Source organism: Camelus dromedarius, chromosome 8 (assembly GCF_036321535.1).
Source record: "Camelus dromedarius isolate mCamDro1 chromosome 8, mCamDro1.pat, whole genome shotgun sequence".
Classification (NCBI taxonomy): domain Eukaryota; kingdom Metazoa; phylum Chordata; class Mammalia; order Artiodactyla; family Camelidae; genus Camelus; species Camelus dromedarius.
In genome coordinates this window covers 57,884,490-57,902,274 of record NC_087443.1, presented here as the reverse complement: position 1 = coordinate 57,902,274, position 17,785 = coordinate 57,884,490, and the positions used below count along the sequence as shown (strand labels likewise).

The 17,785-nt window shown below is 43.2% G+C and overlaps 2 protein-coding genes across 6 annotated transcripts in view; both read left to right on the top strand.

The window, feature by feature from the left end:
* CPN1 (carboxypeptidase N subunit 1) overlaps window positions 1–5,005 on the top strand; it is a 33,874-nt gene extending 28,869 nt beyond the window's left edge. For all 4 annotated transcript variants that reach the window (XM_064488328.1, XM_031461589.2, XM_031461590.2 and 1 more), the window contains 2 exons: window positions 1,711–1,829; window positions 4,729–5,005. In XM_064488328.1, coding sequence (XP_064344398.1) covers window positions 1,711–1,829; window positions 4,729–4,887 — 278 coding nt within the window. In that variant the 3' untranslated portion in view covers window positions 4,888–5,005. The remainder of the gene's footprint in view (window positions 1–1,710; window positions 1,830–4,728) is intronic.
* A 12,437-nt stretch (window positions 5,006–17,442) lies between these two features.
* The window catches only part of DNMBP (dynamin binding protein), a 92,671-nt gene continuing 92,328 nt past the window's right edge, over window positions 17,443–17,785 (top strand). For both annotated transcript variants that reach the window (XM_031461584.2, XM_031461585.2), the window contains exon 1: window positions 17,443–17,634. The gene's annotated coding sequence lies outside the window, so the exon portion shown is untranslated. The remainder of the gene's footprint in view (window positions 17,635–17,785) is intronic.

Here is a 17,785-nt window from a genome sequence, read left to right as displayed (position 1 = left end):
TGATCATGCACAATTCTTAGGGTTTTGGGGTTATTTGTTTGGTTTTTCAGGTAGAGCAGTAGCTACCAATAGTTAGGGGCAGATGAGGTTTACCTGCCTCCCCCAACCTCGATACAAGCACAACTCAGCCACACTTCACCACTCAAGCCTTGCCAAGCAGGCATCTTGTAGCTCAGACCAGTCTGTTAAAACTGGATGAAATTTCAGCTCTAAGGAGGTAACATATTCTTTAAGATGAACCCAACACTTCATACTTGAAAGGTTCATTCAAGGCAAAGGCAACAGTATTCTAAAGGTAGAAGTCTGTCGCCTTATAGTCAAGCATTGACAACCAGAATCTTCCAGCCGAGTGGCTGGAGCCAGGACTGTTTAGGAAACAAACCTCAGGCATCCCTCAGAGCTTCAGGGCTTGCTAGATTCTTATACCCTATTCATGCAAGGGTAGGGAATGTCTCTGAAACATTCTAGCCAATCCACGTCTATTGAACACCACTAATTTCACCAGTAAGAGCCAACTTCCAACACCCATTATGTTAAATCTAGAGATTACTCATTTTACTGCTGGGAGAACTCTTTGCTCACATTCATTATGCTACTTAGCAAAGCATCTAGTGTTGCTTAGAGATAAGATAGATGAAGCCATTGTAATAGCTGCATCTGGAATTGAGCCTTTCTGGTACAAGCTAGCTAACCACTCCTGGATGTGAGCCCCTAATTAAAGAAAATGACAGCCACTAGGGTATAACTGAAAGTATTCAACATAATGCATTATAACACACTGCTTTTGCTAAACAATTTTGAAATAAATTACAGGCATTTAATAGGGAGCAGAGAACAGACCTCCTCATTATTTATTATTGGTCTCATTATTAATTGCATTTATTATTTCAATTATTCATTGCTGTACACTTAAAAGAAATTTTAAAGGCATAGTCATAATTTATTCTAAATAGATGTAAAGTCATTAGCCAAAATGCTACATTCCTGCTATGAGAAATAGGCTTTCTTTTGAATTTTATTTTCCCCTTTTGATGGTAATGGAAGAAATATTAGAAATAGGATTCTCCAGATCAAATCCTTAGTGGTCATTTAGTCCAGCCCTCCTACCCAATATAAGATTACACACATACAGCACCACTGACAGGTGGTTGTCCAACCCAGGGCCACCATGTCCATTGGTGCAGGTTGTGCACTGCACAACTCTGTAGCTTTTCTAGGGCTCCTCATTCAGTCTCTGCTCACAGTTTCATAAGGCAGTCCATTTCTTTTTTGGTAGCTCATATTTTGTCACAGTAGTTTTTGCTTCCATCCTTATTCTTATTTCTTTAGATAGATATCATTTCTTCACAGTGACTTTTTGAACATTGAAACAGAGGTCCTATGTAATCTCTTTGCCAGTCATTACATTCGTAAGTCTTTTGACCTTTCTCCTAGCGACCCTTTACTGGACACAAGTTTGTTTTAAAATACAAGATCTAAAATTAAACACAGTACTGTCAGTGCAGAGTACAGTGAAACTCCTTCCCAGGAGCTGAGGTCCATGCTCTTATGATCTCCTATGACTGTTTTAGACCTTAAGCATTTTCATCATGTTATTAAGAAAAATCAAGCTTGTGTTCAGCTAAAACCCTCAGATCGTTTTTCTTATGAAGATCCTATTTGGGGCAGATTTCTCATCAGCAGGCTGAGTTATATCCTTGTAACTTTTAGGTGACCATGGTGATTACTTCCGGCTGCTGCTTCCAGGTACCTACACTGTCACTGCCACAGCACCTGGGTTTGACCCAGAGACACTGATTGTGACTGTGGGTCCTGGGGAACCCAAACTGGTGAGTTAGGCTGACTTTACAGAGCGCTGTAAAGGTCACTTATACAAACTTACAATCGACTGTATGGTTCTAATCTTTGCCCACAACCTTCCCTCTTACCAGCAAAGAAAAAATTGATTGCTCTCATATGCTAAGTTTTCTTCTGTCATTCTCCTGTTAAATCCTTTCCCACTTCCTTTTGGCTTTTCCTTTTCCTTTTCCTTCTGTTTAACATAACATAGTGATTAAAACACTACCTGATACTAAATCCAGCTCATTTATCCACAGGCCTTGGACAAGTTACCTAATCGTTCTCATCCTCAGTTTCTTCCCCTGTAAATTAGTGGTAATAGTGCCTCCCTCGCAAGAATTTGAAATGAAAAGGTGCATGTAAAGCCTTTAGTACAGTGACTTACACACAGAAAGTGCTCAAAAAGTGTCCCTTTGTAAATCCCAGAGGCTTGCCCAGATGCACAGGCTTCACTGGGCTACACTCTTCTGCGCCATCAGCAAGTAACTACCACCAGATGGCATTCTGCCCCCTTCTGGTGCCCATGTGCCCAGATAGCCTTGCTTTCCACTCTCCTCGGCAAAGAGCCAGCTACTCTTTAATACTGAACTCTCCAAGGCTTTCTTTTATAGATAGGATCAGAAGCAAGGAACTTTTTCATCTGTAGCCTGGACCTTTTTAGCTTTGGTCGTATTACTTTGGGATCCCAGAGCCAAAGAGGCTCAAAGATCATGGACACTAATCCTCAGGTCTCTCACACAAGGATGAGGCAGTCCTGTTTAATGAGCATCTGTGGACCTTTTTCTCACAAGGCAACTCTTCCCTCAGGCCTCCCACTCTGTCCTGTTCCATCGCTATACAACCCAAGAGCTTAGCAGACCCTCCCTCCCCTTTCCCTGTTACCTCAATGCAGTGCAGCCAAGTATCTTGCCTTTTCAAATACAGTTATAGAAACTGTTTATTGAACAGCTACCATATACCAGACATTGTATGAGCACTTTCCAGAATTATCTTATCTCACCTTCCCAACAACCCTGTAAGGTAGATATACCTGTCCCCATTTGTGGCTGAGGAAACTGAAGCTTAGAGAAGGTAAGTAACTTGTCCAATACCACACAGTGAGTAAGTGGGAGCCCCAGTTCCAGCCTCTGTGGGGCTTTCAGGATTGCCTTCTCAGCCAGTGAGCTACAGGGCCTCATGCTAAGCTCACAGCCTGTGTTCATAACCCCTTATTTTAAGACAAGGATCAGGGTAAAGAGTTCTTTAAATCCTTCAAAAATGCCTCTGAAATTTCTAGACAGTTCCCCCTCTCTCCTCTCCCAGCCCCTCCACTCCCATGCTTGTTATAAACGACTTCTACTTGCAGGTGCAGGAAGCAAACAGTAGCTCTTCCACAGCAGCTTGTTACTTGGTCCCAGTTTCCCAACCCGTGCATCCTTTTCCCCTTTTTCTTCTTCTCCCCTTGCTCCTCATCTACCCAGAATCAAATGACTGTTTGGCAGCAGCATACAGAAGTCTATTCAATTGTGAATTCAAACAACTGCAAATCCTCTTGAATAACAAATTCTGCTTCAAAAGATCTCACCTCCTTTGTCATACAGCCTTTAAATAAATTGACATAACCCATCATTATATCAAATATAACTCAGAGAGGGGGGAAAAACCTGTTTTCTGGCTACAGTTCTCAGATATAGTCACAACTAAGAGTCCACTTTTTGATCCGAGTTGAGTCTCTTCCCATGCTACAGCAGAGATCCATCTGGTAGGGGGAAGAGAAAAGAAAAAAGCTGATTTACGAGATGGTTTTCATGTTATGATTAAAACGCTTTAAAGTATCTCCAAGAGTCCAGTGTTTTCCCCTTAGCTTCCCCTGCAGCCCTCCAGATGTCCCGCTCCTTTCATTTTCCTCTGTCCTCTCCTTATTTTGTTGTTTCTCTTCTCTCTCTTCTTCCTTCCTAAATCCTTGTGTTCCTGTATAGAAGATAGCACTGGTTCAGTGCAATTGGCTCAGTACTGTTTATGTAGTAATACAGGGATCCCCCTGCTTGGGAGGAACCAGCAGAAAAGCTGGCTGTGGATTTCTGTGAAGGGGGCAAGAAATAACCCTACGAAGGGGTCTGCCTGTCAAATGTTTTCCAACTCCTAGCTGGCTTTAGCAGCTCAAACTGTTCCAAGGGCCTGAGAGCCAAGGTTGCCTCAGGGGAGTGTGGTTAGAACACTGGGCCACGCCCTTGCCTTTCCCTTCCTGGGATGGCTCGGCAGCTCCTGCACAGCCAGCTTACCCCACACTTGTCAGGCAAACGCTTCTTTACCTCGGCGTGCTGTGGCCAGAAGGGAAGTTTCAATGTATTGCTGGACACAGTGCATTAATGCACCTGAAAATTTGGATTTACGAATTCATACTAATAATCTGTATCATCTCTACTGTCTATATTTCCAAACAATTATGACAGAAGCTTTAGTTCTGAAGGTCTGAGGCATTCTTTGACAAGCCTGAGCACAACACCTGTTAGTCACACAGTCAGCATAAAGGGGATTGTTACGGCACCATCAACCTTAGCTCTTGTCCTGAACAACAGTATTAGTAAATTCGTGGTTTGATGTTTGAGGTACATTTTTTTTTATTACATATAAAATGAATGTAGAATGTATATTAAGTTCATCTAGACAGACCCTATGTAGCACTGGTGATTATGTGCCACTTTGGGGGGAATATTAGCAAAGGCCGTGTTACACTGCCAGTGCTGCTCTGGGTGGTTGCTGTAATAGTCCCCTTAGTCCCTTGTCCTCAGAACCTGGAACAGTGGTGAAACAGGGTCCAAGCTGGTCTTCCCCCACTTTCAATTCTAGGAAATAGAAAACTTACTCCTCTGCTCTCCTAGCTGCTGCTTTTTTTTTTTTACCCCCCAGGTTAACTTCCAACTCAAGAGAAGCATCCTACAAGCAACCCCTAAGAGGAAAGCTCCCAACTCAGGGCACAGAAACAAGGTCTTACCAAAGAAAGTGCAGCCCCAGGCAGCTGGGAAAAAAGAACTGAAGATGAAGCAGTCCCAGAGAGGCCCTGCCTGAAATCCACAGTGCCCGGGGCAACACTTTAGAAAGGCTTTGTTCCTGCTCTCCACCAGATGAGGCATTCTTTCTATTTTATTTTTCTGAGACATATTTAAATATAAACACATTCAGAACAATTCAGAATGGTATCCATCTGTTCCAGGGGTAAACCCTCTGATGCAGCGGTACACACATGCAGTGAAATTTAGTAAGGTTTTCTGATTCTAGGGGTATGGTTTAGGTCCAGAAGGCTCCATACCAGTCCACAGTACATCTGGAGACTGCTTCTGGCTGGTTAGTCGCTCTGTCTCCGGAGTCTGGTACAGAGCCTGCAGCATAATAGTAGGTACCCAATGAATGCTTCTGGATGAATGGCTGAAAGGCTGAGATGATCCACATAGCAAGACCAGGTGACCAATTCTTCTGAAATCCCAGAGGACCATCTCAACAACAGTCAGTAATTTCTTACTGAGAAAAGGATTTCACACACAAACACCTAGTCCTACTGCTGCCTATTTTCATACATGGGCATTTTAAGCAATATGTATCTTTCAAACATTTTCTGGGTGTATGAGTGTAATGCAGATGCCCCTGTGGAAGGACTGTGTCCTGACCCTGTGCCAGCGATACACAGTACTCTCCACCCCGCTGAGTTCCCCAGAACAAAACCATTTGTACTAAAAGCGTTATTGAGCAAAGCAGATGTCACTGAAGGTTTTGAAGGGATGTGCAGTCTTTCATCACACAGCATGTGGCCCACAAGTTCATAAACTCCCATTGAGTATATTGGGGTTCCCGAGTGCCCTGTCCTCGGGGCGTGGTGGGGGTTCTTTACCCATTGTCACCCATTTCAGGGTTCAGCCTCAGTGAGACAGGGCAGACTCCAGTTTCCCCCACTTGCTCCGCCTCCCACCCTGTAAACCTCCCCGCATCGCCCCCCACCCCCAGCCTCTAACTAACCCAGCCCTTTCTTAACATTGAGCAATTCAGCCGCTCTCAACAAATATTCCCACTCCCGCCAGAAAACAAGAGGCGCCCTAACTGTGACAACCCACCCTCTGCAGGAGGCCACTCAAGATTAAGATTAACACAGGATTTATTTTTCTGTTACTTGAGCAATCTCTCAATCTCTGGTCAAAAGGAAAATAGAAGAAAATATATCTTCTTCCACGTAAAAAGTGAATTCTCTCTTCAGTTGAAGAATCCTTTGCTACATTTTTTTCTTTCTTCCCAATTTTAATCCCACATTCCTTGGTTCCCTTCTTATTGTTATGAAGAAGGAGCTACTTGAGAGGGCTCTTTTCGATTCAGTGAGACTTTATGCCTGAGGTTGCCATATGCACTCGATTTTTCCAGTTGTCTGCATTTCACTTTGTTTTCAAGTTCCCAGGTACATAGTCACTGAACAGAGCTGATGTTTGCAAAGTATGGTCACAGTGCTTTCCCTGGCCCAGCCATACACTTTCATTCATTCATTCATTCATTCTTTCACATAGGAGACATTCATGGAATCCTTGCTCTCAATGAATGCAGAGAATCCAAAGAGGAGTAAGATACAGCTCGTGTTCTCAGGATTGCCATGACCTAGTTGGGAAGACAACTGGGTCATTGCACTGCCTCGTGATAATTGCTGTGATTCAGTGAACCCTGAGGTAGGGGGTGGGGAGCCTGTGGGAAGGGTGCTGCCATAGTCTTGGGAAGATCAGGAAAGGCATCTCAGAGCTGGTGAAGTCTATGGTGAGATGTAATAAGGTCAGATAGAGAGGCATTGGCCACGGGAGAGAAATGGGGGAGCAAGAGTTAGGCTGAGGAGACTGCAAGTCCCGAGGTCTGGAGGCTCAGGAGAGGGAAGCCTTCAGGGAGCTGCAAGAAATTCAGCACAGGGGAAGCTGAGTGAGGTGGCCAAAGAGGCTGGTGAGGTGGGGAGAGACCAAACCATGCAGGACCTTTAGACCATATTACAGAGTTTGGACTTTATCCTGAGAAGAACAAGTTGCCATTGAAGTGTTCAACCAAGGGGAGTGGCAGAGTCCAATTTAGAACCCTCACCCTGGCTGCAGCCTGAGAGCTGGCAGGGACAGAGGCAGGACTGAGTCAGCCAGGAGACCGCTGAGAGCCAGGTGGGAAGGTGGCCCCATCTGGGGCAGGGCAACAGGGGTGGGAACCCCAGGCCACTCGTGAGTTACTGAGTCCACCTCCGGTCACTCAGAAGGCTTCCTGTCTGCCCCTAAGGGCTTCACTGCCCTTTTTAAGACTTGCAGCCTTCTCATTCAGACCCTTCCCACCTGCCACCCTCAGAATTTTAAGCACTAAAGGAGTTGCAGGTTTTCAACCAAACTTTAAAGTCTATCCAGAGTAAAATTCATCCAAGCCAGAGGTGATGGTATAGACAGAAAATACTGTGGAAAATGTAGAATCTAGTCATGTTTGTATGAAAATTTTTCACAGCTTATGGAGGAAGGATGTGAAATCAGAGCTAATGGGGAGAGAGGGCAGGATTCACAGGACAAGCAGGAATGTCCTCCAATTTTGAGTCCAGCATTTTCCTGGCCAGCCTCCTTTCTATTTCATATCTAGGATTTTATTTTAAAGAGGAAATCTTCCACACAAAATGCCAGCCTCGAGAGATGTTTCCTAAAGAGGTAGAAGACTATAGTTAAAGGCATGGGTTTTGGACTCTGACAGACCTGGGTTTTAATCCTAGCTCTGCTCCTTATTAACAAGTCACTTACCTTCTCTGAATCATGGTTACTCATCTGAAAAAAAAAAAAACAAAAAAACAAATGGAGATAGTAGCTACCTCATTTGGAATGAAAGGTGATACACTTATAACCCAGGAAAGAGGGGAGGCAGCTCCTACCCTGGACTCCTCAGAGCATTATCACTTGTCAGACTGGATGACTATAAACTAGTGAGGCTGACAGGGACAGTGAGGACTAGGCGGGCAAAGGGGAGTTTGGAAGTGAGGGTTGAACTTAGCTTATCCTGTCTTTTTTTTTTTTTAAATCTCATGTGCTGGAAGTTCTTTATTTGTTCCTTATTCTTCCTGGCACTTTTCCTTCCAAATTGAAGATTTCATGACAGTGATTTTCCTCACACGACTAGACAGGAGAATTTCCAGTTTTCAGACAGGATGATACCTAATGACTGTTGGACCTGGTACTGTTTCCTGAAGAAGTGCCTGCTCTGGTAAGCTGTGACCACCTTGTCTTTTCATTTTAGTTTGCCCAGAACTCAGAACAGTACCTGGCATATATAAACACAGCATATGTACTTGTGGCATGAATGATGTCCGGGATTATTTTCATCTTTTTCTCCTTCTCTCCTCTTTCACTGTTTTCCTTCTTTGATATAGTTTTGAGCATCCATTTTAAAAGTTATTATTATAAGCCATGGTAGGCAGAATTCTAAAATGACTCCTCGTGACTCTTGCCTTGTATAACCCCTTCCGTGCATGTGGGTGGGCCCTGTGACTATGATAAGATATCACCACCCTGCTTACGCTCCATTGTGTGGCAAGAGGACTCTGCGGATGTAATCAAGATCCCAAACCAGCCAATTCTGAGTTAATCAAATAGGGGATAATTGTGGGTGGGCCTGACCTAATCAGATAAGACTTTTATAAGCAGAGAGTTTCTTTTGCTGGTCTGGGAGGAAGAAAGACAGCAAGGTTGTGAAACTGCCTATGAAGAGAGGCAGCCCCCAGGAGCTGAGAGGGTACCGGCCAACAGCTAGCAAGAAAATGAGGACACGATCATATACCACAAGGAAGTGGATTGTGCCAACAACTGGTGCAACCTTGTGAGACAGGAACAGAGGATCCAGCTAAACCATGTCCAGACTCCTGACCAACAGAAACCAGGGATAATACATTCATGCTGTTTGAAGCCTCTACATTTATGCTAATCTGTTACACAGGAATACAAAACTAATATGTAAGGTATCTCAAATTGTTTTGTAAATTAGGGTATAAATCAGTAAGACACAAATAGTTGTGATCACCCTACCCTACTGAGTGGTATGTTGCCATAGTCCTACCTCATATGAGTGTATGTGAAACAAAGCTCGGGAAAAAACAAAACCATCCAACATTTTTAAAGAAGAGGGCTGGCATAGTCAACCCATTTTCTCTCTCTAAAGAGCACGTGTCTCTTGACAGCAGGGACTTCAGCCTTTGGAGAACTGTAGTTTCTTGCTTCAAAGAGTCCCAATTATTTACACCAAATTGCTTGTTACTGGACTGTGGACATGTTCCATTGGCACAAACACTAAAGCAAGAGAAAATGAAAGTGTGTCCAGAGACTCTGTAGACAGAACTGTTCTTTAAATGGGGACTCTTCTGCCCTTCCCAAAGGATCAAAATCAATAACCAGTGTGTAACATTCCAAGCTCTTCTACCCACCTTCAGGACACTTGAAGGAAAAGTGAAAGCAGGAGCTCTCTTAAATAGCCCAACATAATTTTGCACAGTTTGAAATTTTGTTCTAAAACAATAAGATCCCAATACAATGGTGTCAAGTTTTTATCTGCGAAAGAACCAGGATATGAATTCAGGGCAGTTCATTTATTGATTCATTCATCTGACAAACAGTTGAGTCTCATTTATGAAATAGACCCTGTGTTATCTGTGTTAAGAGTTGGGAAGACAGCAATAAACCAGAGAGACGTGGTTCCTACCAATTTGGAACTGGAGGGTTTGGAGGGAGAGACAAGGAATAAAACAAGTTAATAAACAAATACATGAAAAGAGTTAGTATCTGAGAAGCGGTGCTGAGAGAGGAAATGCCAGGAGGGTTTATTTGAAATAGGATGGTTAGGGAAGACTTCTCTGAAAAGGTGATACTTGGGTTGAGATATAAAGAATAAGAAAAAGGAAGGCTTATAAATAGGAGCAAAAGTTTCAGGCAGAAGGAATAGCAAGCCCAAGGACCCTGCAGCAAGAAGGAACCTGGCTGGTTGTAGCAGCTGCATCTTTTGGGTCTAAGGGTATATGTGTGTGTGTTTAGCTTCCCGATCTATAATCTAACATGCTAGAAGCCTAACCCAGCATAGGTCCAAGACACTGCATAATATCCAGACCACATTGAGTCTAGTCACATGTGAGCCAATAAGACTCACTTTTTCCATGGCTGCAGAAAACGCCCCTAACAAGGCCAGCTGTCTCAAAAACAAGGATTGAGAAAGTGGGACAGCCTGGCTTAGGACAAATCTGCCATCAGAATGGAAGAAGTCAAAGTTCATGTGCCTGGAGCATCCTCTTCACACGTGTGGTACCGTGATTTGTCTAATACACACACTCCCAACACACACCCTGCACCGCCATGCCGCCATGCCCACCTCCTGCCTAGCGTATTACTTCACTTCAACTTTAACACTAACTTCATTCTGACTATTAAACCATGAGTAAACATTCCCCCTGGGCAAATGCCTAATCAAACAGCGATTCTCTCTCTCCTCTCGAAAGCTAAATTCCACTATGTACAGGGGCTTTCTTCCCTCTCACTTTCTCTCACTCCTTCCCTCCTCACTTAATGCTCCTCCCCACACCCCTTCCCCTCATGGGTCTTTCCTTCTTCTGCTCTCATTCTCTTCACTTCCCACACATTCCCTGCACCCCTTACTTTTACCCCATTCAGGCTCTGCTGCATGTGGGATGTGGCCTCACCTAGAAGCAGGGAACCTGGAGCCATTTCCAGGTCGGTGGCCAGCAGCTGAGGAGAAGCCTTCAGAGCGGTGCCTGTTTCTGTGGACACACTGCCTCTCCTTGCTCGTCCCAGGGAGGAGGCAGATAAAATCATCACTTGGATCCATGTCTACCCCACAGGAGGAGGGAGGAAAGGTCTCTTTGACTTCCTTTTAGATCGTCCCATGCCTTTGGAATGAAGCGTCCATCCTGGGCATTAGATCAAAGGAATCAAGAGAATTTCCTTAAATCCTTTCTGGAATCAGATGAAGTACAAATAAACTAAGAAATAAAAGGATCACAACTTTATTAAAGTGTTTTGTATATTCAAATACAGTATTTTACACACACTGTAGTTTATAAGCAAATATTTCGCAGACTGGTAACATTTTTTTTAATGGAAGGTGCTATGGACTGAATGTTTGTGTCCCCCCAAATTCATATGCTAAAGCCCTAATATGATGGTATTTGGGGATGGAAGCTTTGGGAGGTAATTAGGTCATGAGGGGGGAGCCCCCATGATGGGACTGTTGTCCTGGTAGGAAGAGGAAGCGAGCTAGCCCTTTCTCTCTCCACCATATGAGGCTACAAGAAGGCCAGCTCCAAGCCAGGAAGCAGGTCCTCACCAGAACCCAAGCCCTGCTGGCACTCTGATCTCAGACTTCCAGGCTCCAGCACTGTGAGAAGTAAGTATTTGTTGTTTAAGCTACCCCGTCTCTGGGAATTTGTTATAGCAGCCAGAGCAGACTAAGACAGAGGGATGGATAAAGTGTCTGCTAACTTTCTATTTGAGCTAACTTTCTAGTTTTCTATTAAGGGCAAGTAGAAAAGTACAATTGCTACCTACTATCACCATCAACTCATAAACACTTTAATGCCCAAAATTGGAAAGATACAATCTGAGAATAAAAAAGTGCTATCAATGAAATTATTTTTCTCATTTTGCTTGGGACAGTAAGTTTCATCTCAGACTGGTATTTCTGAACCAGTGGTTTAAAGATGGGACTTTTAGTGGTTCCAATAACAAAAAAAATTTTTAATGGAAGTATAGTCAGTTACAATGTGTCAATTTCTAGTGTACAGCCTAATGTCCCAGTCATGCATATGTATACGTATATTTGTTTTCATATTTTTTAATTAATTTTTTAAATGGAGGTACTGAGGATTGAATCCAGGACCTCATGCATGCTAAGTACACACTCTACCACTGAGCTATACCCTCCCCTCTCATATTCTTGTTCACTAAAGGTTATTACAAGATATTGAATATAGTTCCTTGTGCTATACAGAAGAAAATCTTTTTTTTTTTTTTTTACCAATTTTTATACATAGTGTTTATCATCTGCAAATCTCCAACTTCCAAATTTATCCCTTCCTACTCCCTTTTCCCTGGTAACCGTAAAACTGTTTACTGTGTCTGCCAGTCTGTTTCTGTTTTGTAGATGAGTTCATTAGTGTCCTCTTTTTTCTTTTCTTTTTTTTAGAGTCCACATTTTCAAAAATGGCTCCCATTTTTTAAGTGATATTATGTGGTATTTTTTTTCTTTCTGGCCTACTTCACTTAGAATGATAATCTCTAGGTCCATCCATGTTGCTGCAAATGACATTATTTTATTCTCTCTCTTTTTTTTTTTTATCTTTGAGTAGTATTCCATTGTATAAATATACCACAACTTCTTTATGCAGTCATCTGTCGACGGATAGTGTATGAGGTGTTTCCTTTTCTCCACACCCTCTCCAGCATTTGTATCGTTTGTGGACTTTTGAATGATGACCGTTCTGACTGATGTGAGGTGTGATACCTCATCGTAGTTTTGATTTGCATTTTTCTGATAATTAGCGATACTGAACATTTTTTCATGTGCCTACTGGCCCAAATAACTAAAAATTTATATAAGAGATTTTCAGACATGGCTGGATCCAGGTGCCCCAGTTATGCAGGCTGGAATCTTTTTCCTCTTCTTGATTTTATTGTCTTCAGTGGTGACTTCCTTCTCACACAGATGCTTCCCATGTGGAGACTAGATGACCAGTAGCAGCTTCAAGCTGGTACTCTGCCAGCCTAGCAATAGATTATTGATTTGGGGCCTGACTCTAAATAGCATAAATTCAGTTACTTGTCTGCCCCTAAAACTATCATGGTAACTCTGATTGGTCAGTCTGGGGTTTTAAGCCCACTTCCACAAGGCAGAGGCTGGGTATGGGAGACTAATGTAGAAGAGTTAGTTCCCATTTTTTAAAAAACAAAACACTGTTACCAAATAAAGAAGAATAGATGGTTATGGACAAAAACAACAAAAGAACATTACATATTTATTAAACTCAAGCACCATTTTTATTTTACTGTTGACTCTTAACTCAAGTGAACTCAGTCATTAACAAACATTTATTAGATACATCTAAGGGCCAGGCACTTTGCTACGCAATAGGATATAAATATAAATTCACTAGTCTCTGCCTTCAGTGAACTCGCCTTCTGTGAAGAAAGAAAGTAGGCACTTTTTACAATAACGTGTGAAGTGACTGAGATCAGCCCTGTCAAAGGACAGAGAATCACCGTCCTATTATTCAGTCCCCTACTCTGTAATGTAGACCCGACTTAGTACAACAGGATGTCAGATTACTCATTTATGTGAAACACTTTACACTAATTTCAAACAGATACATACCGTATAGGAGGTGGAGGTAGGGGCACACGAGTGTGACCACAGTTCAAGCAGAGATAGCAATGTCGTCCAACTGCTTAAACCCCAGACTGTGCTAAAGAGGCACAGTATCACATCAGAAGAGCACAGTTCCACCAGGCCCCACAAGAGTCAGGCTTCCTCTGGAGTGTGATGTATAGTTCCTGGTACATTTTCAGGAAGGACACTGAAGGTCATGATATCACTAAACCTTATGGTCTCACCAGGACAAAATACGGAAGACAAACAAGGCCAGCTCAGAATGAAGTTTTGAAACTATTCGAGTGGGGAGCCCACATTGCACAATGGAAAGACTTTGAAACTGGCAGAGGGTGGTCTGAATTCTATCTTTGCCCTTTACAAGCTCTGTTATCTTGGGAAAATCAGGTATTTCCCAAAATATGGGTAAGGAATCATGAGTAGTACTCAAGATACTCTTCAGGACAATACAAGTGATTGGGAGCCAATTCTGCTTGATGCTCTGACCAAGCAATAAACTACTTAGTGAAAAAGTTATTGTCTTAACAATTTCTTTAGATTTTTCTGAGTATGTCAAGAAGAAGGTTTCTGTTTGGTGCTAACTTTCTAACACTGGCTAGTTTCATTTTTTAACAAATGGAGAGTAGACCTCAGACTCAGGATTAGAATTTAGTAACCATTCTGTATTCACTGTATTTGTTTTAAAGATTACCTCCTATGAATTGCAATCCATATACTGATTTTGTATTTATGGGAGTGGCACAAAATGTCCCTTAAAAATAAAGTGAGTGGATTTAAATAAAAATATTTTAAAAATAGAAAGATAATATGCCATTTAGTCAAGAATTATTATGATGGTTTTCTGAGAGGACAAGATTATGGCAAAAAATGGTATAGAGATGTCTCAAGTATGGAAAGTGTGGAAAGCACTAGACCAGCTGCTTAACCCCATGGAGCCTCACTTCCTCATTTATAAGCTAAAGATAACAATAACTTGCTGGCTTGTTGTCATGATATGTGCTCAGACAAAACAACCAATATTATTTAGAGAAGGAAAAGATGAGCTTGATTTTCTTTCTTCATTAATGAAGACAACCTGAAAAGAAAAATAGAGATAATTTATAAATTATTTTAAAAGAATTATTGATTCTTTTCAAATGGGGGGAACCCTGGTTCTATTTCTTAGGGTAATAAATAATTTTCTGATTAATACAAGAAAAAACAAGATAATATATGGTAAGCCAGGTTCTCAGTAAACATTTACTATAAAACTGTCTTCAGTATTTCAGCTTCCCCTCTCTTTCTTTCCCCTATCTCCTTCCAGATCCTGAAATATCTTCTTTATTTCTTGTCTCCTCATGGAAATAGGAAGAGCTCTGATAATATCACTTAAATATTATTTTGACAGCTACATATGAGTATGAGTTTTTTCCAAAATATTACCTCAACTAGGCATTAGTATTTTAAGGCAGATTTGTTTGTTTGTTTGCTGGTTTGATTTTTACTTCTAATTATGAAGGAATTTCCTGTTCCTCATTAAACCAATTTCAAGTTTTACAAGTAGATAGGAAGAGAAGCAGCCCCTAGGAAACTCTACCTCAATGTAAAAGAACAACCCTTAGGATAAACATGATACAGTCCTTTTTCCAAATTCAGAACAGAATGGGAATTGGCTTTACTTTTGCCAACTGAGGTCTATTCCTAAATGGAACCAAATGGCCTCTGTTGTCTTCTTCTGGGAGCTGGCCTTGCCCTACTGCAAGTCCACTAGACAGATACCCTCCTTCCAAAATCATCCTGGGCGCCTCCCTTCCCAAAGAGAGCTCCAGACTTCCCTCACCCTTCCCACCTCCATCCAACTGGAGTCCTCTCCTTTCTCTCCCGGTGCATTCCAGCACCATTTTGATGAATAGTTAATAGTGTTTCCAAGTGCTCTCTTCCTTCTTTGACATCTTAGAAAGCTAAACCTATGCCTTCTACATTCTTCCACTAAGTTGTTCCAGAGGGATGCCACAGGGAGTTGGCTTTGATTTGTGGCCAAGCCATGGAAACCATTAATGATGCAGTTCATCATAACCGTGGTGGATGCCTGGGTGTGTCCTGATAGGTTGGATTTAGGTTCAGACATGAGAGCAAAGGATGACATACCTAAATAGTTTTGATCAATGAGATTAACATGCGTAAGTGTTGTACCCTTCTGTGTTTTGGTTTACTGAGGATTATCCAGGAAAAGAAATTAAACTTTTTTGTTTTAATATTACACATACAGCTATAGTCATTATTGCTAACGAAGAAGTTCCACACACATTTCTCTCTTTTGACCCTTTTCATTTCAGTCCCTTCAAGTGAGGATATTTTATAATTTATCAATACATTGACTTAAAATGAAATGCAAACTCATTACCACAGTCCGTCAGGCTCAGGATGATCTTCACCCTTGTTTGTTTGATAACGTCAGCTCATAATACTTGGTCTTTCTCACACAAGCTTCTTTTCTGTTCTGAAACTGATCAAGTTGTTTTCCACTTCAGGGCTTTGCACCTGCAGTTTCTTCCACTGGAAAGGCACTTCCTCAGCACTTTACATGGTTGATTCTTACTCATCATTTTGGTCTCAAGTAAACATTACATCCCCAGAGACTTGCCCTGACCACCAACCAGTATATTCAAAGGAGGTTTCCACTTCTTACTTTGGCCCTTATCAGACCAGATCCTCATCTAAACCACAGAACTCAGTGATTCTGTTCTCAATTCTCTCAAAGACAGTGTATGACTTGTACCATTCTCCTGGCATAGGAGAGAGGTTAATTCATTACATACAATGGATGCCGAGGGCATTAGGGTTTAATTCTCTATGACCTAATTTAGAATAGCATCTGGTTTATTTCCTTCACAGCATTCACCACATCCTATAATTATTTGGCTTACTATTTGTTTATTTATTCTGTCACCTCACTCTAGAATGTGAGCTCCATGAAGGCAGAGAGCTTGTTGTACGTTTGGTCCCAGACATCTTCCGCAATGCCTGTTGCATTGCAAATGTTGCACTGCAAATCTTTGTTGAGGAGTGAAAGAATACTGTTTTGCTTTTGATAATTTAGTCCTTACAATGCCCTAGGGCAGTGGTTCTTAAACTTTAGTGTACTCACTGAAGAGTCCAATTCGAGGGAGGGAATAAGGCAGAGGCAGAGCGCATTAGCATGCAGTAGGTCTTAAGTTCAATACCTAGTTACCTCCATTAAAAAAAAAAACCTAATTACCCTCGCTACTTTATAGGATATCGCATGTAGTTTATTGAATGCTGTACTGAAAGTGAAAAACAGAATGGTTATATAAGTACAGAATGGTTGCTAAGTGTGTAGGTGGTTTACCCTCCTGATCCTGTGGCTGCCTCGCTGTCGCTGCGCATAATATCATAGGGCGTATTGCCAGCTGGGGAAAAGATAAAAATTCAGAGTGCGGTTTCTACTGAATACCTACGATTTTCTCACCGTCTAAAGTGGAAAAAAACCTTAAGTCCAACAGTTGTAAGTGGAGACCGTCTGTAGAGGTTTATCTGTTATGTATTCACAGTAATAGACTTGTTGCTTTCTTGAGCATTTCCTAGGTAAATCCGAGAAATCAGGTACAGAAATTCAAGCAACTGACCAAGTGCAGTGTGACTGTGTGGCCATTAACACAAAGGGAATCCTGCAAGGATTCAGGAATGAGTTAAAATCATGCTCTCGGCCCTGCCCAGTTTTTGCATTCTGTTATTCCTTGCTCTTAAATTCTCAAAGATGTCCTGAGAGATTTTTCTCAGCAAAAAAAATGAACAGACCAAAGTGAACGCCAAGTATTTGTGACGTGATAAAGGAAACTGCCTCAGGGAAGCTTAAAGGCCGGCACCACTGACAGGAATTGAACGGACCTTCTCTAAATGGGATTTTGACCTTTTGCTAGGTGGGAGGGGGAGAGTGGCGGGTGAGGGATCAGCAAGGAAGGAAAGGAACTTTCGATCAGCGGGAGCTGCACAGAGCACTGAATGCCCCGCGAGCGGCGGACTCTGGGGCCGCACTAGAAGAATCCGCGGGGCGCGGCCCTCTGCCTCAGTTTCCCAGAGTGGAGGTCGTGGGGCACCGCCCCCTCTGACGTTGCGGGGTGGGCGGGGCCGAGCGGGCCGCTAGGGGCGCGAGCGCGAGGCGGACGCCAGGCGGGTGGGTTCGCGGGGACGGAGCGTGGCGACCCCGAGCTGCGTGGGCCGCTAGAGGCGGAAGCCTGGGAGGGAGGCGGGAGGCGAGAGACGGGAGGCGGGGCCGCCGCGTTGAGTCACACCGGATTGACCCGCCCGCCTCTTCCAGGGGCGGAGGTGACAGCGGGCCCTGGACGGGCGGCCGCAGCTGCCCGCCGCGCCGAGGGACCGCCGGTCTGTGGAGAGCAGGTCAGAGGCCGGGCGGGGCCGGACCAGGAGCCAGGGTCGCTGTCCAGGGGTGGTGGGCGGAGGGGACCCGCGCCCCGAAAGGCGCCTGGCGGCGGGGCCTGCGCCGCCCCTGCCCTTTCGCGGCCGCTGTCCCGGCCGGGAGCCCCCGAGG